We start from the raw sequence: 26,594 nt of genomic DNA, 5'->3' as shown, positions 1-26,594 counted from the left end.
TTGCAGGGTTCTTTCCCAAAGGGCTCACGAGAGGGAGTCGGGCTCTGCTCCCAGGAAACAGGGACAGGACAAGAGGAAAAGGCCTCGGGCTGTGCCAGGGGAGGCTCAGGTTGGACCAGCAGGGATCTCTCCATGGAAAAGGTGCTCAGGCCTTGACAGGGGCTGCCCGGGGAGGTTTGGAGTGCCCAAGGTACTCACAGCTCTGGGCTAGGGATTTGGCACAGCTTGGCCTCAAAGGACTAGGAAGGCTTTTCCAACCTCAGTTATCTTATGATTCTCTAACACAAATAACACACCAATTCTCAGTTCTATACTGGAGAGTGAGTCCTGCTGAAATTAGTCACAGATAACCCAGAAAACAACAGAGGAGACATTCTTGGGACAGCAAAAATCATAAAGCAATTTAAAGCATAAAGCTTTCCTTTAAAAGCAGCTGTGTGAGTACAACCCTTAAATATAATCCACTTTAAAATGCTGTAAGAATTGAAAGTGCAGTGATGGATTTCATCCACTACTGCTGTCTGCAGGGAACTCACCTTCAAAGTGCCCAAGTGCTGCTGGCACAGTCTCCTCCTTGGCAAGAATCGAATGCAGGGCTGCAGGGACAGAGTTAACGGGTGTGCAGAATGAGCACAGTCTCACCAGCCTCAGACTTGGGAGGCAACGAGGGGAAAGAAACAGAGAAAAAAAATTGTCTAGAATTCCTTGTGCAAATAATTTGGTTTTAAAAAGCTTTGCCCCAGGCTGTAAAGCCAAAGTATTGTGACAACATTGTGAGGCAGACATTGGGAGCTGCTCTGTGTCAGCTCTTCCTGAAGCATCCTAGGAAGGGAAAAACTTCTTGGCTCTCATTTTTGTACAGAGAGTGAAACAGTCACCACTGCTGAGAGCAAGACAACTTGAGGATGGCAATTGTAAAAGAAAAAAAAAACAAAACCACAAACAAAACCAAAAAAACTCTACTGAATGCTTCCCCCTCATACTTCACTATGAATTCTAAAATAGGAGGTTTGGAGGAACTTTGGCAGGAAGCAGAGATTAAGCAAATAATCACTGTGTGGGAACACAAGCTTTCAAATTTACCAAGTGCACCATGGAGCTAAAGAGATCCCATGTAGAGAAGTAATACAAATTAATTCAATAATGAGATGTTTTACTATTTACTTGGCTTATTTAATTGAGTAGGGGAGATATCTTAAGTATCAAGTTCAAGGCTTTTAAAGAAGGTTTCAATACAACAAAGGGAAGTGAAGGAAACAAAACACAGAGTGTTTGTTTTTGGTCAGTTTATATTTTGTTTTGCTTTTAAAGACAGTTCCTTGTGGCTGCTAACTCCTCAAGATCAAATTTAGTCAAACTGAAAACGAGGAAGAACCCTCCATACCCACTACACTTGTACAGATTTTCAGACTGTCTTTGCAGCTGCAAGACCTTCCATTTCTCTGAAAAGAAAACTGTGAATAACCACCCAGACAGTCCCCACCACTACTGGAAAGGATTTGGCAGAATGCTGGATTATGAGGGCAAAAATTACATGGAAGTTCTTAGACTAAAGATGTAAATAAAATAATTGGAGTTTGCATGAATAATTTCAGAATGTATAGTCTGAAGTTTCCTGCTCATGTAGTAAAACTTCATCAATTTCCAAACATTTCTGATTGAAGTGGGCTAAGTAAGAGGTTAAAACATGCAGGAGTAAAGTGATTACTGCCTCTCCCTAAGGTACTCATTAAGTTCAGGATCAGCTAGCAACTGTGGTGGAGATTTTTATCTAGAAAAACAGGTAAATAAGGTCACTGAAAACTTTGTGAAATCACAGTATCAAATGTGACAGAGCAACTGTCGACTCAAACAAAAAACAGACCAGAAACAGCCATGTGGAGGTAATGTCTCTTTTTCTGCAGTAGGGAATACAAAGAAAATTAATTTTCTACACAGACTATATGGCCATCAGAGTGACTTTGAAAATGAAGAATACTTTGTCCTCTCTCAACACCTTACCCAGGAAAAACCATCAGACACACACTGATATTCTGACCTTCAAAGCGTATTTCTACTTCAATTCTATTTTTACATTAATTGCTGGGAAAAGGCATGAGTCACAAGCCTGCTCGGATCCCCCTGCACTGGACACTCACCAAGGGCTGTGTTTATTCTGAACTTTCCCAGGTCAGAACAGGCTCTTGCTTTACCACCTCAGTGTGAAGGACAAGCTTAGCTCCCTCAGCCACCCAGGAATCCTGGCCTCTGTATCCAGCTTGATCTTCCCAGTTTTGGCACATAAGTTTGTTGCAAACATCAGGAAGCTCTGGGATGCAGTGAAGTATTTCTGCCACAAAGGGATCCCAGCTCAGCTGTCTTCTGCCTATGGACACCTTCCTTGTGCTCAGGCTGCAGCATTGACTCCCATTTGCTGACAGTGAAGGACAACAAAACCTGAAGAGAGGACTCAGAGAAGCACAGGTGAGAAATACAGGCCCTGCACTTACAGATACAGCTGGAATTTGGAAGGTCCCACAGTCAGGCACCTGGAAAAACTCCCTGCTCCAACACTTGGAAAAAGGGGAGATGTGCAGACCATGAGGAACACATACATGTGCTGATGGAGGTCAGCACCCTGTGTGGTTCAGCTTTGTGCCCTCCCCAAACTGAGTTTAGGAGCAGCCAAATTCTTATGTATGCAGGCAGATTTTTGATTTTTTGATTTCCAGTTCTGTGTGATCCAGTTCATTCCCTCTGGAGCAGAAGCTGCTCCACACTCCCCTGGCACTGTGGATGTCAGAGGCAGTGAGGCCCATGCTGCTGACTCACCTACACAAACCCTCAGGAGTTTGATTGGGTCCAGGCTCTTCATCACAAAGAAACCTTTTAAGACATCAGAAATAAATCATCTGCCTGCTTGCCTCTAATGAAAGCTCTGTTACACAGGAAAAAGGGGGAGGGAGCATGAAACAATATCCATGGTGGAACAGCCAAGCCAGAAAAGAGGGATGTCTGAAGAACAGAACGAAAGACTTGAGAATTAAGTCAAGACAAGAAACAATAAAGTATGGGAATAGAGCAGGAAGGTACAAACAGGAAAGTTACAAATGGAATGAAAGGCTGAAGTGACTTTTTTTAGGTGAAAGAACAACCACACCTCATTAGCACAAAGAGGCAGTAACATATTCCCATGTCCTGACTTCCCGTGCAACAATCCCCGGTTATTATAGTGGATTACAGCTGTATGAGCAGGAGAAATCATTTCCACACAACTGGTGGGGAACTTCAAAAGCAGCTAACAAGGCTGAAATCAATCTCTCCTCTCTTAAAAGTTTTACATAGCAAAGCTCTGTAACAACTGCCCCAAGTATTCTCTTAACAATGGCGAGGAGTTCAGAGCGAGCTGCTCAGGGCTATGATTCATTCGTGGCTCTCTGCCAGAAAAATAAATACATTCAAGACCAGTGGCCCCAAGGGGAAAGGTAGGCCACTCTTTAAAAAGCACAAGATGAATGATTTACAGAGCAGAATCCAGTTTTCAGCCTATATGGATGAGGAGGAAGGACTTTTTTACCTCTCCCAGAGATTTAGCGCACAGACTTGGATACTGGCAAGTGCATCAACAGATGGAGGGAACTGGGAACTATCACGCTGGGATTTGCAGAACTCACTCCAAAGAGCAAGAAGTGACCTCTTATATCGCTGCACAGAGAGCTCATCAAGCCACATCAAGCCTTGCAGTGGGTATCCAGCAGCACAAGAACAACAGCTCAGGCTACAGGAAGTGCAGCAAGGTCCCACCTGTGCAGGGACACAGGGATCCATCCCCTGGCCGAGTGACAAACAGCTCAGAGCTGGGCAGGGCCTGACACCACACAGCATCTGCTGCACAGAAAAATACTGAATTAGCTGCTAAACAGCAAGCAGTACTTTACTTCTTTCTTTCTCCCCACAAGAACATTATTTCTGGATAAATGCTCAGCCAGCAATGGGCAGGATGGACTCTGGGGTTTCACTGTGGGAGTGAGGCCAGCTCAGATCACACCAGACTGATTTGTCACTGATCTGTCACCACCACCTCAGGTAGCCAGCACCTCCAGAAACACCAAAACCCACTTTTAAGTGTGTCTTGAATATTCAGAACATTCTCTTTGACTGTATTGCTAAGGGCTTTTAAAAGAAAGCTACTTTGAAATGCTAGCAACTGCATTCCATCATTAAAAATTTACAGATTTACCTGGAAGTGGCTTAAATCCCCTAGTTCCACCTTTTAAAATATAAACTTTTCAAACTGGGGACTTTGGCCTCTTACTAATAGGGCCAGAGAATGCCAGTGCCATACAAACATTCTCTGCCCCCATAAAAAGGTTGTACCATCAGCAAAGGGACCTTTGAGAGGATTTGTTTTACACATTTTATCACCAATGAATAATGCAAAGTGTTAAGAGCCTGCCTCTGACCTTAGGAAGTTTCCCAGTGATTTTTTTTTATTTCAGAGTAATTATTTCCTGAGTCTGGATTAAAATTTCAAACTCAAGTATTTAAAAATAAGCACTATTTTAGAAGTTTCCCTGTGATTAAAGCCTCTATTACATACAACAATGTATTTTCTATTTGCTTTCTTAAATTTATGCTCTGAACTCCTTCCTGGAAACAATTAGCAGACAACTTCACTGCAGTAATTTATTATTTAAAGTGAGATCACTAAATCAAATGTAGCTTGAGAGATAGCCCTGATGATCACATAATACACAAGAAAAAAAATCAAACATGCTGATCAGGAAAGATACACTTTATTTCCTTTTTTTTACCATTAAATTATTTTTATTATTGACATTCTTACAAGGAAAATGAAATCTTGGCTGAATTTATTTCTATTAAGGAATATTTCCCAAATTAGCAAACCCACCTGAGTCAGTGTGAAAAATATTCTATTTCCAATTTATTGCACCAGACATGGATGCTGCCAGTAATGCCCATTCTTTCATGGCATGATTAATGTCACAAGTCATGTAAAACTCCAATTCTCTTGAGTTTAACTAATTCAAAGGGATTTCAAGATCCATCTTTCTGGGCAGCATTTTAAGGGGAAAAAAAAAAAGATAATCAAAGAATCAAAACAATCCGTGCTTTTGTTCATAATAATCCAAATTTTCAAGTGTTTTGATGGAATCTTCTGCCAAAAACAAACACTGCATGTTTGCCCAAAGAAATCCATGGAATTCTGATTTTCCTTCCATCTATGGCCCTTGTGACAATGGCCATGAATTGGGCATTTTTCATCTCAGCCTCATAAGAGGAACACACAATTTCATTACTATTAAATATCCTTATTTATCAATATTATTAAACATCCTTATTAAAGGATGGGACACCTGCAAGGCTGCTCTTCTCCCTCTCCCCCACTGAAAGTCACTGTGGCAGTTTTTGGGATTCAAGATGCCACAGGGAGCATCCTCAGAGGAATTCCAAGGATGAACTTGTCAGGGCAGGAATGTCAGAGCACAGTTTCATATCCAATGAAAACTCAGTGGCTTCTCCAGTTCTCTAAATCCCTGAAAGAACTACAGCTGGGATACTGACTATTTTGAAAGAGACTCTGAGGGTATTTTGGGAAGTAAAGCTACCAACACATAGAAAATGAGTGACTTTGGGTTTTAATCCATCTGTACAATAAATCTTTTATACTCAGGGTTCTTCAAAACATACAGGAAAATTCATTTGAATATTTACAGAGTATAGTTCTTTTGCCCTATTGCCAACAAACCTCCCATTAAAAAAGTTCCTAATTCATTAGGAAAATTGAGCATGTAAATCATCAGAACAGACTTCTTAAATACACTGTAATCTTCTCAAGTATGCAAAGTCACATCTGCAAAACATTTAGAGAAAAAGTACCATTTATTTACCCATACACAGTATGTATGTAAAGATTCAAGATGTCTTCTTTAACCCTCCCTTTGTCATCTTATATAATTTCTTCAAACTGTAAGTTACAGATTTCTTTGCCCCTAAAAAAGAAAGAAAAAGAGAAAAAAATATCAACATTTAGCAAGGCTGACTCAGCCAGAAGGTGCTTAGTGCATCAAATGAAGGATTTCCCTGGGGGAATGACAGCCTAATCCAGCAGGCAGACATGCAAATAACCTTCCTGTCACAGTCAGAACACAGAAAATAATGCCACCAAAAATACTTTTAATGCTATCAAAGCAGAGCAAATAGAGCAGAATTCTGGTAAATACTATGCCATGGCATACAAAGGCAGACATCTCAGTTTTCAGAGATTCAGCAGCAGTTGTTGCCCCCAAGCATTTATGAGTTTTACATAATGGGACTGAGGATGACTCCCACAAAATCTGTAAAATGCATCCTTGAAGTTAAACAGTTTCTGAACTTCTACCTGAGATGAGCCTTCTCTTACACATCTAGAGTAAAAAAACCCCAGAGCCTTCAGCTGGGTTTAGTCATGGAGTACTTGTAAATCTAAAATTAGTTTTGGCATTTCAGGGGGGTTCTGAGTTCCCAGCCAGTGCAGCTACTTGCTTTTCCTTTTTCATTTAAAAAAATCACCAAACAAATGAAAAACCCAACCTAACATACAGAGTGACTGCTCAGATTACAGCACAGTCTAATCACACCCTCACAAATTCAGAACTGAAAAAGCAACTTTTTAGTGCTGCACAAAAAGCTCTAATTTTGACAGGTGCACAGATCAAAGGTGTAGTATATTATATTTACTGCAATCTTCCCTATGTTTATTTAATTGAACGCCGTACAAGACTGACTAAAATAAGTCAAAAGTCACATAATATCACAGCCCAGAACACAAGAAAATATTTGCAACAAACAAGGAATCTCAACCCAAGTTTAGCCATGTGCTGCACTGGATTTCTTTCTTTTTTTTTGGGGGGGGGGGCGGGGAACGCAGGATGGGAATAATAATATTTGATTTGGAAAGACCTCAAAAAATGAAAGTTAAAGAAAGAAAACAATTAAAGATACAATATTTTAAGTGATAGACGCATTCAAAGTTGAGTAGCAAGAAGTAAAATGAATAGGAAAAGTGCACATTCTTATTTCTGAAGGCATGTGGTAGAGCAAGAAGCCTCTGATAACAAATAGACTGCAGAGAATCAGTTCTGCATATCTCATGTTTCCAGCAGCAATTTAAATAAACTCAACTTCACCTTTTGTAGGAAGACGTCCATACATGTATTCTGAACTGACAAACCCATGCGCATCCCATATGTACACTCCAACTTTTCCACATTTACTAGGTTCTTGCAAAAGCAAGCACGCTAATGAAGTCACGACAGGCTTTTCTTCGCAGCATCTCAAATAACAAATAAACAACCACGTAAATCCTGGAGCGCCTGACAAATCTGCATGGAGATTGCACACAGAGCAACAATTCCTGCAGCAGCACAAAGCCAGGCTGAGCTCTGGCACAGCACAAATGAAAGGAGAAGCGCCAATTGTGCAAAACTGCGGTTCTGGAGATGCCCACGCTGCGGGACGCAGCCCCTCTGAGGGGGAACCACTGCTCTGCCATTGCAATGGATTCCAGGCGCTTCTGGAAGCGCGGCGTGCGGTGGATGCACGGACCACTGCTGCTGCAGGGGTGCTGCTGCTGCGGGGGTGCTGCTGCTGCTGCTGCAGGGGTGCTGCTGCTGCAGGGGTGCTGCTGCTGCGGGGGTGCTGCTGCTGCGGGGGTGCTGCTGCTGCTGCTGCAGGGGTGCTGCTGCTGCAGGGGTGCTGCTGCTGCGGGGGTGCTGCTGCTGCTGCTGCAGGGGTGCTGCTGCTGCAGGGGTGCTGCTGCTGCGGGGGTGCTGCTGCTGCTGCTGCAGGGGTGCTGCTGCTGCAGGGGTGCTGCTGCTGCGGGGGCGCTGCTGCTGCGGGGGCGCTGCTGCTGCTGCTGCGGGGGCGCTGCTGCTGTGGGGGCACTGCTGCTGCTGTGGGGGCACTGCTGCTGCTGTGGGGGCACTGCTGCTGCTGCTGCGGGGGCTCTGCTGCTGTGGGGGCACTGCTGTTGCTGTGGGGGCACTGCTGCTGCTGCTGCGGGGGTGCTGCTGCTGTGGGGGCACTGCTGCTGCTGCTGCGGGGGCGCTGCTGCTGCTGCTGTGGGGGCGCTGCTGCTGCTGCTGTGGGGGCACTGCTGCTGCTGCTGTGGGGGCGCTGCTGCTGCTGCTGTGGGGGCACTGCTGCTGCTGCTGCGGGGGTGCTGCTGCTGTGGGGGCACTGCTGCTGCTGCTGTGGGGGCACTGCTGCTGTGGGGGCACTGCTGCTGCTGCTGCGGGGGCGCTGCTGCTGCTGCTGTGGGGGCGCTGCTGCTGCTGCTGTGGGGGCACTGCTGCTGCTGCTGCGGGGGCACTGCTGCTGTGGGGGCGCTGCTGCTGCTGCTGTGGGGGCACTGCTGCTGCTGTGGGGGCACTGCTGCTGTGGGGGCACTGCTGCTGCTGCTGCGGGGGCACTGCTGCTGTGGGGGCGCTGCTGCTGCTGCTGTGGGGGCACTGCTGCTGCTGTGGGGGCACTGCTGCTGCTGCTGCGGGGGCACTGCTGCTGCTGCTGCGGGGGCACTGCTCTTTGGGGGCACTGCTGCTGCGGGGGCACTGCTGCTGCTGCTGCTGCTGCGGGGGCACTGCTGCCCTCGGCCTGCCCAGCTGATCGCTCTCCTCCCTGCCCGCTCCCCGAGCTCAGCCACCGCGTGGAACGAGCTGCTCGCCCCAGCGCAGGTTCGTCCAGCCCAGCTGCTCCCCCAAAGCCCCTCAGGCTGATCGGGCACAGCTGCGGGAAAAGTTAATGGCCGCAATCACGGCTCGCTCTCCGAATCTGAAGCGGTCGGACCGCATGAAAATGTCTTTCTACTTCGGCTCTGAATCTGTGGCTTGGTGGTTCCACCTCCCCTTCGGATTCTTCCACTCTAGGACACGGAACAAAGCCCTGCTGCTCATGGGACCGAGCCCACAGCGTTTCGGTGTAAACACAGCTCGTGTCTGCTTTCACTTAACAATCCACGCAGAGCCCTTCGCAAGTGTCGGTGCTGGGAGACAGCGACTTGGCCGAGTCCCCCAAACTCTCCTGCTAGGTTTGCCTGGCTGCAGTGTCCTGCATTTCCTTCTGCTGCGTGTACTGCTGGACAGCTGTCATGTGGAGCAAATAATTATAGATTTGTAGCGTGGCATGCACAGTCACATGCATGTTTACAGATATTTACAGTGAAGCCAGCAGTTATCTGCTCAGGCAGCCAATGAATAGTTATCACAAAACCAGAATATTTTATATGGAAACCTGCTCCTTAAAAAAAAAAAAAAATATCCTTGAGTCCTTGAAAACAAATGCTGTTCAGAACATTCATGCTAACTTAAAAGTATCTTGGACAAATGCTTCAACTTATGGTTTAATCTGTAAGATTGTATTTATAGAAAATTTTTCAAGGCTTGCAGCATTCCTTGAGGAAAGTATAAAGAAGAAAGAAGCTAAAGAAGTATCAACATCTTCTTGAGAGGAGCTAAATATAAGAGTTGCAGAGTGAGTTCCCAAAGCTCAGGCAGGCTCTGGCTATGTGGGAAAACAAATCAAACCCTGGTGCCATCTCTAATGGGAAACAGAGAGGCAACCTCACCACAGCCTCGAAGAAATACACAGGCACATTTTCAAAAACTAAATAGGGCATTTAACAACAAACAAAAACACAGAGCTGGAGCTCCACTTGAAAACCACATTGGCAGAGAAAGATGAGAAAAGTTCTCTCAAATGGGTTGAAATTCCTTCTTGTGCTCCTTGCCAGTAATGTTAATACCCAGCATGGCAGCTCAGCATAGCTATTGCTGGTTTACCACTGAATTTAGAAATGCTGGACATGGCACTGCCATGCTGTGGACCAGAGCAGGCATCTCACCTTTGCTGGTGTTCTTAAGATAAAATAATCAGCTAAAGAAAAGAGATTGTGTCCCCTAAAGCACTTCAAAAAGGGTGATGGCCAGCTAATGAAAGCTTTCTTTTGCAAGCCAAGAATTTGTACAGTTATTAGGAACAGCAATAAAAAGTCAGAGCTTAATGGAGCCACAGATTCCATTATTCTCTTCCATAATTCTTTTATTTTAAGCTACTATTTCTGACATAAGCACTGCAGAAGGTCAGAGCCTTATATTTTTCCTCAAGTCTCTACTAGAAAGTGTGAAAATAGGTCTCAGAGGAACAGAATATTAGACAAGATTTGGAAAAAGAAGAAAGAAAAATGCAGCATCCTCAGGGAGTGAATTTAAAGTCCCACACTTTCCTGTAAAACACATTCCTTGCCTGAGTCAGCAAGCACTTCCATGCAGGAGGCACATTCCTGTTTTCTCTGTGTAAATTCTGTATCCTATGAACATGGAGAGCCCCAAGAGGTGGCACAGCCAGGAATGCTGCCCCAGTGATGCATTTTAAATTAAGAGACCATGACTGGGAGAAAATCTTCATTAGAAGATACTGACAGATATAATATAAACTCAATCATATGTGTTTGGAGACAAATATTAAAGAAAAATAAGAAAGGTCAAAATGTTTTTGCTAATTAACTCTAAAGCCATGGACACCCATCCCTGCTCCATTCCAGGGCAGATCACACAAACATCACACCTCAAAAATACTGAGATGACATCCCTGAGCAGTCACATTTCACTTCTGAATTCTGTCTCTAATGGTTTTGACCAGATTCTGGCAGAAGAGTGTAAATACATTAAAAAAACCAAAAACACTAAATCATGCAAAAAGTAAGAAAAATCCACTCCCCCCAGCCTTCTTGCTCAAATCTGGCTTGTGCTGGAGGCAAAGGACCAAAATTACCTTGCTCTACCTAAATCAAATCACAAAAATATGTTTTCACCACTAAAAGCACCAGTAGAAAATAGCTTTTAAATACAGCTCTACATAACTGATTAGAAGGAAACGACAGTTTGTTTTAAAAGGAAAAAAGCCACTATATATAAAGCAAAAAGCAGTTAAGACCAAGGGAAACAGAGACATTTCACAAATAACTGATTTCAGGTGCAAGAACCAGGAACCATGGTAAAAATGACAAGTGCTATTGAAAGATCCACTGGGACCCCCCAAAGTGCCAGTGCCAGGAGAGGCTGTCTGTGATTTACTGCATGACACACAATTGGAGCTAACGAGCCCCAGAGGTGATTTTCTGTCCATCAGAACAGGAGAAAAAGAGAGCAAATAATCTCCACAGCTTAACTATTTCTGTTCTATTCCTGCACTCCACCAGTTCTGCCCCACGGGGCACTCAGGATAAGTTTAATTCAACAGGAACAACAGTCTTTGACCCCTCCCTTTCTATTATTTTGCTCCACAAAATCTCCTCTTCATTGATCCAGAAACTGAGAAAATGAAGGCTGATGTTGATTTGGTTTGTTTATTTAAGACTCACACAGACTCCACTCCCTTTCAGCATTTTATAATTTTGCAATAAAGCCTGTGCTTTCAATGTTGCTTTTATTTCCCAGGAACTTTTAATGAAACACACAAAAAGTTGTTTCTTTAAACTCCTGTAACAGGACAGTCTTGGGGCCCTGTCATTTTTCCTGTGTGAAATAAGAAGGCCCATGTTGACAGAAATCACACACATTCTTACCAGCTGTCAGGATGGTTTTAGCACTCTGCACTATACTGGAGGGTCTCACAATTCCTGAAATGCCTGCAGAGGGAAAAGCACACAGATGTTACCCATCTCAGCATTTGTGTGGGGACTTTTTTCCCCCTCCACCATGCACAAGTTAAATATTGTTCCAGTTAGACCATCAAGCTAGCCTGAAAGTAAAACAGACACTGAGATAATTTGTGTTTGCTCTGCATTTTCACACTAATTAAAAGTATTCTCTAAAGTATTTTAACTTATTTTATATGTAACATACATGAAAAAAACCCAAATCAGTATTAAATCAGGTAACAAGCAGTAGGAATTGATCAAATTCGTTTATTTAGCGTTCCCATTAGTTCTGTACTAAGATGATTAATCACAAAGGATTCAAAGTTGTTTCATCTAAGTGCTAGTAAATTAACATTCTAGAGCAGAACAAATGATATTCCCTGTTTACTTCAACATGAAATTGGGATGTGGCATTTCTCTGATTAAGCAGAGTTACCTCCATTGTGCAGTTCTTCCCTGGATTTTCTAAATTACAGCTTTTGGAGACAAAGCTTGTTTACCAAACTGCACTGTGGCACATTCAGTTCTCATTGTCCAGGGTTTCTTAATAAAACAGTTGAAAAAATATTAATATTTTTCCAGAACTGTTAAGTTATATTTGTTCCAGCACATATAAAAGCATACTGATATGTACAAAAGTACTCACATTACTAAATACTTTGAAAAAAAAAGTACAACTGCAGCAGTCTCAAAGCTAATCCTCCGAACTGGCACATTCTGCACTGACCCATAGAATATAATTTCAAGTATTTTTAAATCCTACTTCCATATTGAAGAATAAAGCTTAGCATAATCCATGTATAAGCAAAGATACAATATTCCACTGGAAAATCATTTAAGGGATAGGAATATGGAAGGGAAAGGAACAAATTGTGTTGATGTAGCAAAATATCTTGGGACAATGCAATTCAGCTGGAGTAACCAGCTCTGTCTTGCAGGATTCCCAAATGGCTTGGCCTGGCCTTTACCCAGATCCGTGAATTAGGAAAACACTTTGGCCACAGGAGTGAAAGAATATATTGATTTGCTCTTCTAAGAGTTCAAACTGCAGGCCTGAGAAGATGTGTGCAGTTTGCTGCTGCACTGCTGCTCCCTGTGCAGCCACAGCCGTGCCTGCCAGAGCTACAGAAATACAAGCACAGCACCCTGAGCTCAGGGGGCACTCAGAGCTCTGTGTGCAGCTCAAACACTGCAGCCCCCCTCCCAGATCCAGCTTTTATCCCTCTGCTGCTCCAGCCCAGCCCAAGGAAGAAGCTGAACACCTCCATGTCTGGGTGCTGCCCATCCCAGGCTGTCCATGGAGAACTGCAGTACCGAGGAGTTTTATTCACCCCCAGAAATCAGGCTGAGAGCTGCCTCAGCTCCCTGGTTAGTGTCTAGTGGCTCCCAGGCTTCTTGGGAATTTTTGCTGTGCACAGGGAGCTTGCAAGATTTGCTACCTGGAATAAAAAATGTGTCAGGTTCTTAAAATGCATAAAGGACTCCAAGTACTAAACTCGTTCATTTCCCTGCAGTGTGCCAGAACACTGGTGTCTGCAGCATCAGCTTTAACTTGCTCGTATGACATAATCTTGCCTCAGAGCAGTTGTGCTGATGAGAAGCACCTCAGCCTCTCCTCCGAGCTGGAGCTCTCTGCCAGGGCTCACATGTCTGGGCTAACCATGAGGACTGCAAAGGGAAATGTCAGCAAGTCAGAAAATTACCTCAGCCTTGCAATCTGTGACTGGGAGGATAAAAAAAGCTCAGTATTTTGATGAAGTTTTGCCTGACGATGGAAGCACCAGAGTTAGGTGATCTAAGCAGGCCACACTGTTATTCCTTAAATTCTGCCTCTTTCAGGACCCAAACCAAAATACATCATCCTGTACCGCTAGGAATGCTATTGATAATATTTCAGATAACCTGTCTGCAATCAAATCCAAACCCAGGCTTTTAGGAATGTATTTCATGATTAATCTCCTGGATCTTTTCACCCTTCCCTTTAACCCACCCTTCTGAAATGAGAACATATACAATAGATTTGTGTATCTATCATGTCTTAAAGGAGATTAGACATCGGTCCAGACCTACCTTGATGCACCACAAATCCACAGTCAGGGTCATGGGCAACTTGCAGTAAAATTTCTTCCACATCTCTGTTCTTTCCAGGAGGGTTTACCAGAGCAGTTATCTTTTGTTGCAGAGTCTTTGGCAAAGCCATAAGTTGTGTAAATTGACCTTCTGGACTTTTATCAATCTGAATGTTATAAAAATAAGACATAAGAAACATCATTCAGTTCCCTCTCTTTTTTTTTTAAGAAGTCAGAAAATTGACCTCTGATAAATATCTCACAGACCCTGATCCTTTTCACTAGAAAAGGGTCCTTGACAATGCCAGTAAAAACTTCCCAAGCACAGGGAAATGCAGTATTTCAGGTCTCAACTTGAAGAACGACTCTGTGCAAGGATTGTTATTCAAGGGAAGACACACATGATCTTTCTGTGTCAGCAACCCAGTTTTCATTGAAACTGTATCATTTCTGTTGTATCCAATTTCCTTTGGAAACATAAGTACAGGACAATTTAAAAAAGTTCCCCAAAGACCACTCAGCTGAGTTTCTTCTGCCTGAATATAATCAAACTGCAGACATACATACATTTCAGGTTTAGTTTAAAACCATTTTCTCTGCTTTAAACTCCAAACCACATCTGGTTTGTATAATTTGAAGAAAACATTCATCCCACATTTTCCAATCTAAATCAGAACTCCAAGGAGCCTTTTTTGAATACAACACCACCAACACGCAGGCCCGGACAGATTTCTCCAAAATGCAATGAACGATGGGGCAGAGCTCTCCAAAGGTGGAGGAAAATCTGAAGAGCTCCATTCCTCCTACACAAGGTTTTAGCCACTTCATGGAGACATCAGACAGGAGTCTGGTTGCCCTCCCTGCTCCCTTTTGTCAGAAATTTGTGGAGAAAATGATCTCCAGATGAGTCAGCCCCAGCTCCAGAGGCACTGACAGCGAGCAGCTCTGAGCGCTGTGTGGGAGGAATCCGTGCCTGAACCAAAACTCAGAGCTGGGCTCTGCCTTCCCTTGGTTCTGAGGGACCTTTGAAGAAGGAATTGTCTCTGTAGCTCCTGGAGAAGGGGGGTCTATTCTGTGTTAACTGCACCCCCAACAGCACTCAGCCACCTCAGGCTGGGCAATAACTGCCAATAACCACAGGAAGGTGTGAGCAATAAAGTATTAAAGCACTTTGTTGATTAAATGCCCTCATTTTGTTCTTGATTTGAAGCAGCCTTGATGACTGTTATGGGATTATGGAGAGATTTATTATCCAGCAATAAATTTGCAGTATGCTACCAGGATTTGCTTAAAGGAATTTTCTCTTGAAGGAAGTGTTACTAATTCTTTCCCAAATTAATTTAAATATTGCTTCCACCAAACTGTTCACAAGCAATAAGAAAACATGGAGACAGCTGCAGGACAATACAGATTTGCCTGTCTTTTCTCCCAAAGCATTGCAGTAAAACTGTTTACTGTATTCAAGCCTGCAGTTAAACCAATTTCTAACAAAGACACATCCTAAAAAGTGGCATTTGGGAGAGAATTACCATGGCTTGAGGATAAAAGAGATGTCCACATCCATGAGACAAGAGGTGCTACTTGTGACTTCACCATGAAGTTTATATCACACTTCAATATTCACACAAGGACATGCAGATTATAAAAGGAAAAATTGCTACTGACTGAGAATCTCTCCCCTAACTGCAATGTTACACCAGAAAGATGGAATTCAAGACACTGGTCACCGTGGATTTCCCAAAAAACTAAGGAAAAAGTAGTGTTGTATGGGTATTAATGCTAGAATTTCACTTGGGTTTAGTCAGCTGATCTTCACAGTCAGAACTTGAGGAGGTTTTCTGTGAGATGCAGTTTTTGATTGCAGAAAGTTGTACCTCTGAGTTACAGCCTCATCTCTCTAACACAAACCATCTGTTTATTCCTCACTTCCTAGCCTGTTATTCCCACATGGAAGCCATTAGAACACACATTTTACAATGATCTGCTCTGGTTCCCTTGCTGGGGTCTATTCTGTGCCCATACTCAGAGAAAATGAGCAGTAGTTCCTCCATATGAAAACACTGGTATTTAAGGCGAGTCTGCTGGTTGCAGAATTAACTAAACAACAGAAACACAACAAACAGCGAGCACAGAGACTACAAGTGCTCTCCTGGTGCATGGCATAACTCCTGCCTTCTGTCAATGACAAAGCACTTGTTTGTTAAAGCTGTTCAGAAGGAGAACACTTGCCTCGAGCCTTCCCAGATGGTGCTTGTACACCACTTGAGGGCAGTCCTGGAGTATGGTACTGTACAGCTTCTGGAAATGGGCAACGTTGGGCTTCACTATGTTCTGCACTTTGGATTTGTCTTCTCCTATTATCATTCTGAAGTCACCTAGGCAGGAAAAGAGACAGTTAAGCCATTAGGAAAACCCCAAAAACATGAAGGAGAATATAAAAGAAATCAACATAGTACAGAGCTGTCACCTAAAACTTTATTCTCCACTATTATATATGCCAATATCATCCACAATAATCATCTTCTAAGAGTAAAGGAAAACTATTCAAACACCTTCAAGCACAGAAAAAATGTCCTTGAAGGCATATATTGTTGTGTGGCCTCTGACAAAATGTCATCAGCCCACCTGTCCACATCTTCACTTGGACAACAAAGTAAGTCCAGCTGTCAGGTAACAGTAATAGTCACAGTCTTTGCAACCATACCTCAGTCTCAACAAGTACTAAACAAATTGCCCAGTCCTCATACCTCGGATCCACAAGCAAATGAGGTTAAATTTTCCAGTCTGAGAGGTTATAATTTGCATAGTTACCACACTCCAAGGGCAGTACCTGGAGTTCAGCTAATGGCAGTCATGGTAAAAATCACTGGATCCCTTTTCCTCTTAGCCATGTATTATGTCAGTAGTTTCAAAAAGAAATTCCTTTTAACACCACTGTCACATTACTGGCCTTTGCACCTTCTTTTCAGATACATGACTGAGAAGTTTCAAAGAGAATAAATGAAAAGCCAGTCAGTCTGTAGGAAAGCATTCCACTACCTCTGTTAGGTACCAGCCTGGCTGCTTGCTGTGTTTCCAGCCAGGATTTAGATGCTCAGTGTAGATTGTACCAACAACCAACATTGTGAATCAATTCCTTTTCCCACTTCCCACATTCAGGAGATAAATGTTGTTGAAAGGTGGCAACTTGCTAGCCTTCCTTAGTTTATTTCAGTTTATGCACAAAACAAACACTTCACATATAAATGGTACTGACTCAGTGCTCTCAAAAAATGCAGGAAAAAATAAAGGATAAACATTTTCTAAATTAAAGCATGAACAACTCTTTTCAGCAGTCTCCAAGGAGACTGATTAGAGTAACACATAAAATCAATTTTGTCTACTAGTACAGCCTCTGAAAGTCTTAACGAAATGGCAGCAAGATAAATATCCACAAGCAGCCTTTTTCTTGTACATTCCCAGCTGGGAGCTGTGTTGCTTCAGCTTTGTTCACACAGCACAGCCAGCCTCAGCATTTTACTGATTTTTGTTTAACTGCACTGTTTCAAAGAGTAGATAAAAACTAGTCACTAGTGTCCAGCAAGAATCCAGTGCCAGTGCTGGGCAGGTTTCAGGTGGGCAGATAAGCAGTAGCCACCCCTGGCTGGCAATCCCACTGGCAGCACCCTCTTCCTGGTGCTTTAACACAGGCAACAATTCAGGAAAGAACTGCTCTGGAAAAGAGAACTGCTATCTGAACTGCCCTGAGAAGTGTTACATAAAACAGTGACACTCCTCAGTGCAGCCAAGCTGCAGCTTAGACCCTCCTGTGTTTCCTTCAAAAGCCAAAATTGCATTTCTGTATGAGCCAAGGAAGTGCTGTGTAAAGTACAGCTCCAACCAAACTCCTTCATAGTAATTCCAGTAAGGGTGTCAGCATTTAAAAAGCAACGGTGAGTAAAATTGTAGCAATTACATCTTATATTGAAGAATCATTTGCAGTAGTTCCTTAAATATTTTTCCTTAAAAATTTATTAAAAAAAAAAAACCCTCAACAAATACCAACCAGGAGTGTTAAATGTAAAATCAAAGAACCATAATCTGGATCTTTAAGTTAACCAAATAAGAACCTTAAACACAGCACACTCAAAAAGAGATGACAAGGTATGAGTCAGACTATCAGATGACTCAACACTGCACTGAGTGGAAAGAAAAAATTTTTTTCCCAAGGTTTTGAAACATTCCACCAAAATACAATCCATGCAAACAGAAAAGAGCCCTCATTATTTCATCATTTGAAATCACTGACACTTAGCTGCTCATAAATCAAGCAGGTATAGGCAACTGATGGAGCTACACCTATTTCCTGTGAATAAGCCCGATTACTGGAGCTGTTACGTAACCACCATTCAGAGAGCTCTCGGTGCATGCAGCAGTGCAGAAGGCAAGAAGGGAGATGAGTTATCACACAGAGACTCCAGCTGGGCTCCACCAGCTCCAGCTCTTCTCAGCCACTTCAGACCCCCACACTCACCAGAGTAGGAGAGTCCTGCAATCTGCATGTAAAGGTCCTCCTCAGAGAAGCTCTCTGGCAACATGAGGAAGGCTGCTGTCACTGCACTCTTCAGGTTGCTGACAAGAGCAGCTTGCAGCCTGCTGTTCTCATTCTGGGCCAGGATTTTCACCTGGAAAAGCAGAAGTGTTACTGAAGTTGGAGTTAGAAATGTTACTTATTTTTCATGCTGGATTGAGTAAGAAATTAATTTAAGATTAGATCTTATTAGCATGGTACAACAAGTACCAGAGGATCCCCACCACATGAGAGAAAGAAACATGTTTTTAAGAACTAACACTGCTAGAAAAAGCTGTTTTCACTCACAGGTTTGGAAGTGCTGTATGCACCAGACATTAGCTAATCTTGAAGAGCTAGTCACCTTTTCATACCCTTAAATTTACAATTAATCAGAACAGGAAATATGAATGCATCAACAGAAATACTCCAAATGTGATTGTGCAATAAGAAAAGAGACCATACTGAAAGAGAACAGAACACCAGAGGTAAGTTCTCTTATTAATCTTCTTTCCTTTTTTTTTTTAACAGAGAACTCCTCTATCAAATGCTTCAAGTAGTTTCTCAGACAGGAGTTGTCCTAGAAGAAGCAGGGCTTTATTTCTGCACTTTGCACGAGCAGAATGTGAACTTGAGGGGATCTTCAGTGATCCATGAGGAACAGATCACTTGAACGCCTCTACCTGCCACTAGAAGTGTTTATTTTTAGGAAACATTGGAACTGTTCAACACCGACTAGAGAATCCAATCACCTAGGATATGGAAATATACTGGAATAAAAAGCAGATCTTTGGTAAGAACTGGAGACAGAAACACACTGGCAGATGAAGGGAAGCTGGTTTAGGAGATAGATAACTGCACTTCCAGAAACAACTCCCCTAGGAATCCCTGCTTGGTGTGAGTTTGTCTTTGTCAAGTGCTCTGGTTAAGCAATGCTGCCTTGCTTATAAAAGGTACCTTTTCAATATTTGTCTGCTCTAGAACACCTTAAAATTCAAACCCACTGGCCTCTGTGAACAAAGATACTTCCCTTGATTCTTCTCAAATCTCACCAAGCAATTCACTTAGATGTACTTGTCACTACAGGGAAATCTAAGGAAAGTCCGAACAGAAAAATCTGTGGCACCCCAAGCAGTCACACAGGTGCCTGTGATACCTCAGGGTTGACATGGAAACATCAGCAAGTTATGGACCTGTCAGGGACACCACAGTTAGAGCCTTTTAAAAGATGAAACTCAGCAGAGATGCTATTCCTCATCATGGAAGACACCAGCCTTGCTTTAGAGAAGCAAAAAGAATAACTCCCTCCTTTTCTAAAAACCCCCCCTAACACAAAGCAGGATTTTTTCAAAAGAAAATACAACAGGCTTCAAAATCTGAATGCCTGAAACACTTGATAGCATTTATGAACAAATTTTCAATGGTTCAGAGAGCTACAAATCTCCCAGGAAGTCAGAGTGCAATGGTTATCACCCTGGCAAAACATGAATGCTGATTCTTGGGGTAAATCTGACAGCAGCACAGTTAAGGAAGGCTTTTTCAAAGAACAGAGAATTTATATTCACTGTACCATGTCACAAATCAAAGCAGCAGCAAATGCAGTTACACTGAAAACAGCTATTCACTATTCACTGTTGATGTGACATCCAGAATTCTCCCTTCAGTTATCTTTCTCAATGCCTTAAGCTTCATTCTTTACAAAGATAACAGCTGCTCTAACCTGGATCATGCTATAATACTTCTCTGGAGATAAAGCCAGCAGTCTGACACAATCTATTCAAACTTTCACTCCAAGTTTTTTAGCTAAAAGCACAATTAACCTCTGTTCCAAGACCTGAAGAGATTTCTCCTCCAATTCTACCCCTCCCCTGGTAACAAATTTTCACTTAGCACTGCTGCCATCTGCTGAAAGCAAATCGAGGCAGGCACAAGGGGAAAAGCAAAGATTATTTTTTTATGATCCAAATATGGAGGAGAAAAACCAACATGCAGAACTCATGGTTCATTGTTATGAACCAGACAGTAACTGCACAGCAAAGCTGCTTTCATCTTTAAAGATTTCCATTCTTTATCTGTGTTAAATTTTGGCCACCCCTATAATCTGTTATAAAAGACAAATAATACATTTAACAATAAAGGGACTTGACATGAATAGAGTCCAGCTCAAGATTTACTATAGGCAGAAATCTGTTATTGATATACTCACCTTTAGGGGTTCTTTTTCCACAGAACATCATTAAGAACATCATTATTTCACCTCCTCTCTGAGAGATTATCCCTCTGTGGCCATACCCCTAAATCAAGGCAGATTACTTGTGCAGTACTCCTGCACAGATCCCTAACAGATAAAGTTCAAAATCCAACTGATTATTTCCAGCCCTGTAATTTCCTGCATTTGCAGAGAGAAAACGGAGCAGTTACCGGCTTTTGTAGGCGCCCAGCCACATAGAGAGTTTTCCAGTGAAACAAATCCTCGATCAGGGCATCAGTGCTAATTACTCCATATTTTATCATCTGCAAAAAACAAAGCAAAAGAAAGGCTTTTGAAAAAACCTATACCTGCACCGTTTTCCCTACATGGAACTTCTACTTGCCATAACTGTCCTTAATTCTAAGGCACACGTACCTCCAATAAAAATCTGGAAAATGTTTTTATGTTGCAATCAACACATGAGATAAAAGAAAAATCTCCTATTTACATTCAAACTTCTGCATGGAGAAAATGAAACTAAGATCCTTTCTAGAATCAAAGCTGCAATAAAGTCAGCAGCCAACTATTACAATAGATGGAAAAATCCACATTAACCTTTATGGTATTAAAAAAACTCAAGCAATAGTTTGTCAGAGACCTAAATTAAAACCTCCAGACATTTATGTATCCAGTTTTTGGGAGGTGGGGTCTGTATCAGGGAGTTTTTTCTTTTGCTCTTTGATGTTAGGAAAAAAAAATTGTGATTTTGCAGCTTATTTTATATAACTGGAAAAAACCTAGGACTTTCCATAGTTTGTTACCAACCTGCACTACCTGAAGATTATCACCACAGCAAGGCAGCCAGCTCCAGAATTTCTGGATGACAAAGGACCACAGTGATGTGACTGAGTCATTAGAACATAAGACCAGGGCATAAAGAGCCAAGAACACAATGTGATGGCAAACACCATTGGTCCTTCAAATGAAATCCCAAATCTCTCTCTACGTCAAACACATAAGGTTTAAACCCCAAAATCCCATACAGGGATAAGAACAGCAAGACTGACAGTGTTTCCCTCACTCGTCCCTACCAAACACAGAGGTGCAGGGACAGGACTTGCTGGACAGGAACCACTCACCAGAATAATCAATTACACCCAAGCCTCACAGGTCAGGATATGAGACACTGAACAACACAAAAGTCAATTCCAACCCACTGTTGTAACTTCCATTTTATATCAAACAGTCCACTTTGCTCCTCCATGGTCAACTGCTGAAATTAAGCACCACCAAAACTTTGCCACCACCAAAACTTTACCACCACCAAAACTGGCAGATAGAAAGCAATGAGGAATAGGAATCCAATTCCTGAAACGTTTTAGCTGTAAGTTCCAAACTGCTCACACTTTTAAGGTGCAAAACCAGCTTCTCTGCTCGCTTTTTAAATTAAAATGCTGTTAGTGAAGCAGCTTGAGACATAAATATTGAAGATACCACAAGTTAATCTACAATTACAATCTGCAATATTTGCTTCCTGGAAACTACTTTAAGCTAATCATTTTAATACTTCACAGACATAAATATCTGACTTAATTCACTCAGACTACTTGTACTTACCCTGTCATTGCATGGCACTAAGGTGTTGTAGTAAATTCCTGCTCCATATCTCTGTATGGTGCTTATCTTTTTGGGCCCAAAAAATTTAAGGAAGGAATAATGACTCCTGTTCTTTGACAAGTTCGTCATATGCCAGGTCACAGCATCATCAACAGCAAACACAAAGTCCAGCATATTTGTCTGAGGATAACAAGAGGAGTGAGGGGGGTTAAATGTCAAGAAAAAACAATATTATCATAATAATTTAAGACATACATGACATCAAACTTCCAGGAAAATACTTGCCATGAGCAAAAAACCCAAAAATATAAAAATAAAACCCAAACCACAACTATTAATGTCAGATAGAGTTTAAAGGCTCCAGTGAAGTTGTATGTACATCAGACAGTCCAAAATTTTCCTGTCCTGGTCATGACTAAACATTAACCTGCCAAAAGAGGGGAGCACGTGTGAGATCTTCACCCTCCTAATTCACAGCCCACTGGAACAGCTTACAGTGCTAATGAACAGCACTTTTTGGCCATGAATGAGGGAGTCTGGGCAGCTAAAGGCACCACCCGAGAGCTGGCAGCAAGGAACTGCATTTCTAGGACATTCCTTTGTCGTGCATTCCTTTCCTTTTGTCAACAAAACCCAAAAAATACGAACAAACATTACTTCCAAGCTGTTGGCCCTCAGATGATGAGGAAGCCCCCCAGACAGCCATTTCGCTGCGGCGATGTATTTCAAACTCCCGTCACACGGTGCACGGAAGCAGGACGAGCAGTTACAACTCTCTTTAAAAGCAGTGGTAAAAAACCTGACACACAATCGGTAACACGGGGCCGACAGGGACCCCGAGCCCCCACAAAGACGACGCCGCTGCCGGGAGCACCCCGGGCAGCCCCTGGGCACGGTCCGGACACCCGCCCGCCGCTGTTCCCTGGGGATTCGGGATCCCTTCACACGCCGCAGGGCCCGGAGCGCCGCGGGGCCCGAGCGCTCACCTCGCCCCGCTCGGCCGAGGCCCCCGCCTGCCGGAACACCCCGGAGCCGTAGGCGAAGGCCAGGCTGAGCTCCTGCGGGAACTGAGCCAGGACCCGGCGGAACTTCACGGCCGAGCTGGACAGCACGGGCAGCGCCATGGCTCCCGGCCCGGGCCCGCACGGCCCGGCTCGGCCCGGCCCGGCGCTCCCGCCCACCGGCGGCGGGAGGAGAGGCCGCGGCGGGGGAGAGGCGGATCCGCGCTGCGCCCCCTGCAGCCCAGCGTGGGCATGGCGGGCTGGCCGTGCCAGGGGGGCTCTGTGGGCCGGGGGGGCTGACAGGGACCCGCTCAGAGACCCCCGGTGCTCCACTCAGTGTTCCCTCAGTGCTCAGGATCCCTCCGGGCTTCCCTGAGGGTTCCCTCAGTGCTCCCCACACTGCACCCTCGTTGTCCCCTCATTGACTCCTCCTTGGCCCCTCACTGTCTCTCATTGTCCCCTCACTGTCCCCTCATTGTCCCCTCATTATCCTCTCAGTGTCCCCTCAGTGTCCCCTCACTGTCCCCTCATTGTCCTCTCACTGTCCTTCACTATCCCCTCAGTGTCCCCTCACTGTCCCTTCATTGTCACCTCACTGTCCCCTCACTGTCCCCTCATTGTCCCCTCTCTGTCCCCTCACTGTCCCCTCACTGTCCCCACCCTGTCCCCTCACTGTCCCCTCTCTGTCCCCTCACTGTCCCCACATTGTCCCCTCACTGTCCCCTCTCTGTCCCCTCACTGTCCCCTCACTGTCCCCACCCTGTCCCCTCACTGTCCCTTCTCTGTCCCCTCACTGTCCCCACATTGTCCCCTCATTGTCCCCTCACTATCCCCTCACTGTCCCCTCACTGTCCCTTCATTGTCCCCTCACTGTCCACTCAGTGTCCCCTCAGTGTCCCCACCCTGTCCCCTCAGTGTCCCCTCACTGTCCCCACATTGTCCCCTCATAGTCCCCTCACTATCCCCTCACTGTCCCCTCACTGTCCCCCCGAGCTGTGCTCTCCCATCACACCAAGCACCGTGAGGTGATATTCAGCATGTAGGACTAACATTTAGTCTTCCACCCCACCGCTGCTTCATCTTAATTTTTTTTAGGTCCTCACAATCCTGCTCCCCTTCTCTGACTGTTTTTCCTCCTCTTACTTTTATTTTTTTTTTTTTTAAATTCATATTATATCCTGTTCCAAGGCTTTCCTCAGGACTTGTTGCCGGCGTTCCAGTCCTTCACACATCCCCCGGGGAACACAAACACAAACCCACAGAGTTTAATCATCCTGATTGTGCTCAGGGCTGTCTCACGCTCTCCTCGTGCTGAGCCTGGCTTGGTTTGAATGCTTAAGTCCTACATAATAAACCTGTCTGAGCTCTAAATGTATATTTGTGCCTCATGAAATTGAAGTGTGCCTTGTTCCCTCTCCATTTTACACTTGCCTGCATCTGGTACCCAAAAATCACATTGTATCTTCCTATGGTTTATGGCTTTAAAATTTCCCAGCCTGATGTCTGAGGAAAGGCCGGCAGTCAGAGATAAATTTATGCTTTCACTAAATTCCAAACACAGTAAGGGCTCGAAAACAAATATGAAATATTCTGTAACTTTGTTACACCCAAGAAAGTTTGATATACACAGCTAAGTCACCATCTATACAATTATCATTCTGAAGACAGATAAACCTGTGGTAAATGGGCATGGGGAATTTTGGGAGAGAGCACCTGAAGCAAGAGAACACTCCTGTACTGGCAAACCATGTAAAACTTTAACGATGTGAGGCAGGTTCCACCATAAAACTGCCCCAGACCTCTACTTTTCTGAACTTCTCTACACCAAATGATGCAGCCAGAGAGACCCTTCTGAATATTTGCTTTCAGAGGAGAAACTGTAGCATGCAAAGATGAATGTGTTTGTTTTAGAAATAATCACATAACTACTGAATTTTTATTACTCTGAATAATAAGGTCCCAAAGGTCCAATTATGGCTGAGATTTGGAGACTTTGTTGTCCCCTAGGATTGTGATTCAGTGCCCAGTAATGTTTCTGAACTGATTTATCTGCTCATAAGTCAGATCATGGACCTTATTATTTCCTCATTAAAACTATTTTAGTTATTAAAGGTTTCAATAACACATTGATATTAAATGCTACGTCAATATATACTAACTATAATTAATAATTATTATTTACATACTTCATGGCACACAATACAAAGAACAGTGGATTTGTTGAGCTTACATTTTAAGTTTTTTCCTGCTGCTTCGGTTATCCAAAGATTTTGCATTACCTTTGAGAGACTGGTCTAACTCTACAGAACAATATATGGAAGTACACAAAGAAATATTTTGGTGATATAAGTAACTGGTATTGCTTGGCTGGTTCTTTTTGTCATTATTTAGAAAACTTGATGCAAAAGCTTTCAAATATCTATATTGACTTACTGGTCAAGTTAGTTTTCTAAATTCTATTTACCTTCTTTGCTGCTATAAAGAAGTCTAATTTTATTAAATCAAAATAGAAGCTGGAGGCCTTTATGTATATATTGTTATGAATGGTATGGAACCAGAATAGACTTATTCTAATAAATAAGTAAAAAAGGGGAAGTTTATTTAAAAATTAACAGGCAAATAATCTTTCAGAAAGACATACTTTTGGCTGACGTTGAAAATAAAGGTAACAAAGCAAACTTTTGAGAGGGTATGATAGCTGGGGCATTTTTCCTTGGATATTTGCATATTAGAGAAAATCTGGGGAAGGGGTTGCTCAAATATTACAGAATAGTCCATCTCCACTTCTACTTTTTGCCAGCTCAAATTCTCTCCTTGAAGCTTCCAAGGTGGATTTTATTCAAAGAACTTAAAGGCCCCATTTTTCAACTTCCCTACAACTTGTTCTTTGCTGTTCTTCCTTAGCTGACTTCTATGTATTTCAAGCTAAATCTAAAGTTTGTTTCTTGCATGTAGTGCTGACTTTTAAATTGATTTTACTTCCATCAGCACAGTCAGTGTCGAGACTAATTGTCATCCAGGATAAAACTCAGAGCCCATCTGAAAGTTCATGTAAAGCTCTATTACGTCTCATACTGATTCTGAACTTGGTCTCTAATCTGTTTTTCAGTGGAAGTTTTGCTTTGCTAACTTTGGTAAAGCCTGCAAACACCAGAAGGTCTTCAGTTTGATTTTCACTCTCAGCCAGCACTGTTGATGAAGGGAGCAGTTTTCTTCTACCCGCTTGTATCAGTGTAGGTGTTTGCGTGGCTGCAGATCAGAACAGATTGGGGAATTGATGTGGGTTAAAACCAACTGTTTGGGGTTGTTGGGGCTTTTTAAACCAGTCTGGTTTTAACCAGGTCACCAGTGTGCTTCACCACACATGTTTGTGTTGGTATAAGCAGGAGAGATGAGATCTCTTCTTCTGAGGACAGCACTGGTTCAAAAGAGAAAACTACTTGTTTGGGTTTTTAAACAGAAATTTTGCTCTGGAAATCTTGGCTGTGAT

At 43.2% G+C, this 26,594-nt stretch overlaps 2 protein-coding genes across 6 annotated transcripts in view; both read right to left on the bottom strand.

Moving 5' to 3' along the window:
• The window catches only part of VGLL4 (vestigial like family member 4), a 79,919-nt gene extending 77,060 nt beyond the window's left edge, over window positions 1–2,859 (bottom strand). Inside the window, exons 1-2 of the mRNA XM_062500582.1 lie at window positions 2,139–2,859; window positions 537–652 (exon numbers count right to left, since the gene is read on the bottom strand). The gene's annotated coding sequence lies outside the window, so the exon portion shown is untranslated. The remainder of the gene's footprint in view (window positions 1–536; window positions 653–2,138) is intronic.
• Window positions 2,860–3,347: 488 nt separating this feature from the next.
• Window positions 3,348–23,241, bottom strand: TAMM41 (TAM41 mitochondrial translocator assembly and maintenance homolog). 5 transcript variants are annotated; one of them, XM_062500629.1, is made up of 9 exons: window positions 23,090–23,241; window positions 22,104–22,283; window positions 20,717–20,809; window positions 18,260–18,410; window positions 15,976–16,121; window positions 13,748–13,913; window positions 11,603–11,665; window positions 5,892–5,993; window positions 3,348–3,867 (listed from the first exon to the last, which is right to left on the bottom strand). In XM_062500629.1, the coding sequence occupies exons 1-8, from the start codon at window positions 23,225–23,227 to the stop codon at window positions 5,917–5,919; spliced, it is 1,014 nt and encodes a 337-aa protein (XP_062356613.1). In that variant the 5' UTR covers window positions 23,228–23,241; the 3' UTR covers window positions 3,348–3,867; window positions 5,892–5,916. The 5 variants fall into 5 exon arrangements, with proteins under 5 accessions (XP_062356613.1, XP_062356612.1, XP_062356614.1 ...); XM_062500628.1 differs by lacking the exon at window positions 3,348–3,867 and having other exon boundaries at window positions 4,850–5,993; XM_062500630.1 differs by lacking the exons at window positions 3,348–3,867; window positions 11,603–11,665 and having other exon boundaries at window positions 4,850–5,993.
• Between the last annotated feature and the right edge of the window lie 3,353 nt (window positions 23,242–26,594).

The sequence above is a fragment of the Cinclus cinclus genome, chromosome 12, assembly GCF_963662255.1.
Source record: "Cinclus cinclus chromosome 12, bCinCin1.1, whole genome shotgun sequence".
NCBI classification, from domain to species: domain Eukaryota; kingdom Metazoa; phylum Chordata; class Aves; order Passeriformes; family Cinclidae; genus Cinclus; species Cinclus cinclus.
This window is presented reverse-complemented; position numbering and strand designations above follow the sequence as displayed.

What these genes read in the sequence shown, in the direction of transcription:
- TAMM41 (XM_062500629.1), bottom strand. Translation starts at nt 23,227, where the DNA reads ATGGCGCTGCCCGTGCTGTCCAGCTCGGCCGTGAAGTTCCGCCGGGTC. An exon ending in CCTCGGCCGAGCGGGGCGAG is followed by an intron (nt 22,284 to 23,089) that starts GTGAGCGCTCGG and finishes TGTTATCCTCAG; the next exon opens with ACAAATATGCTGGACTTTGT. An exon ending in TGCAGGACTCTCCTACTCTG is followed by an intron (nt 16,122 to 18,259) that starts GTGAGTGTGGGG and finishes TTTCCTGCCTAG; the next exon opens with GTGACTTCAGAATGATAATA.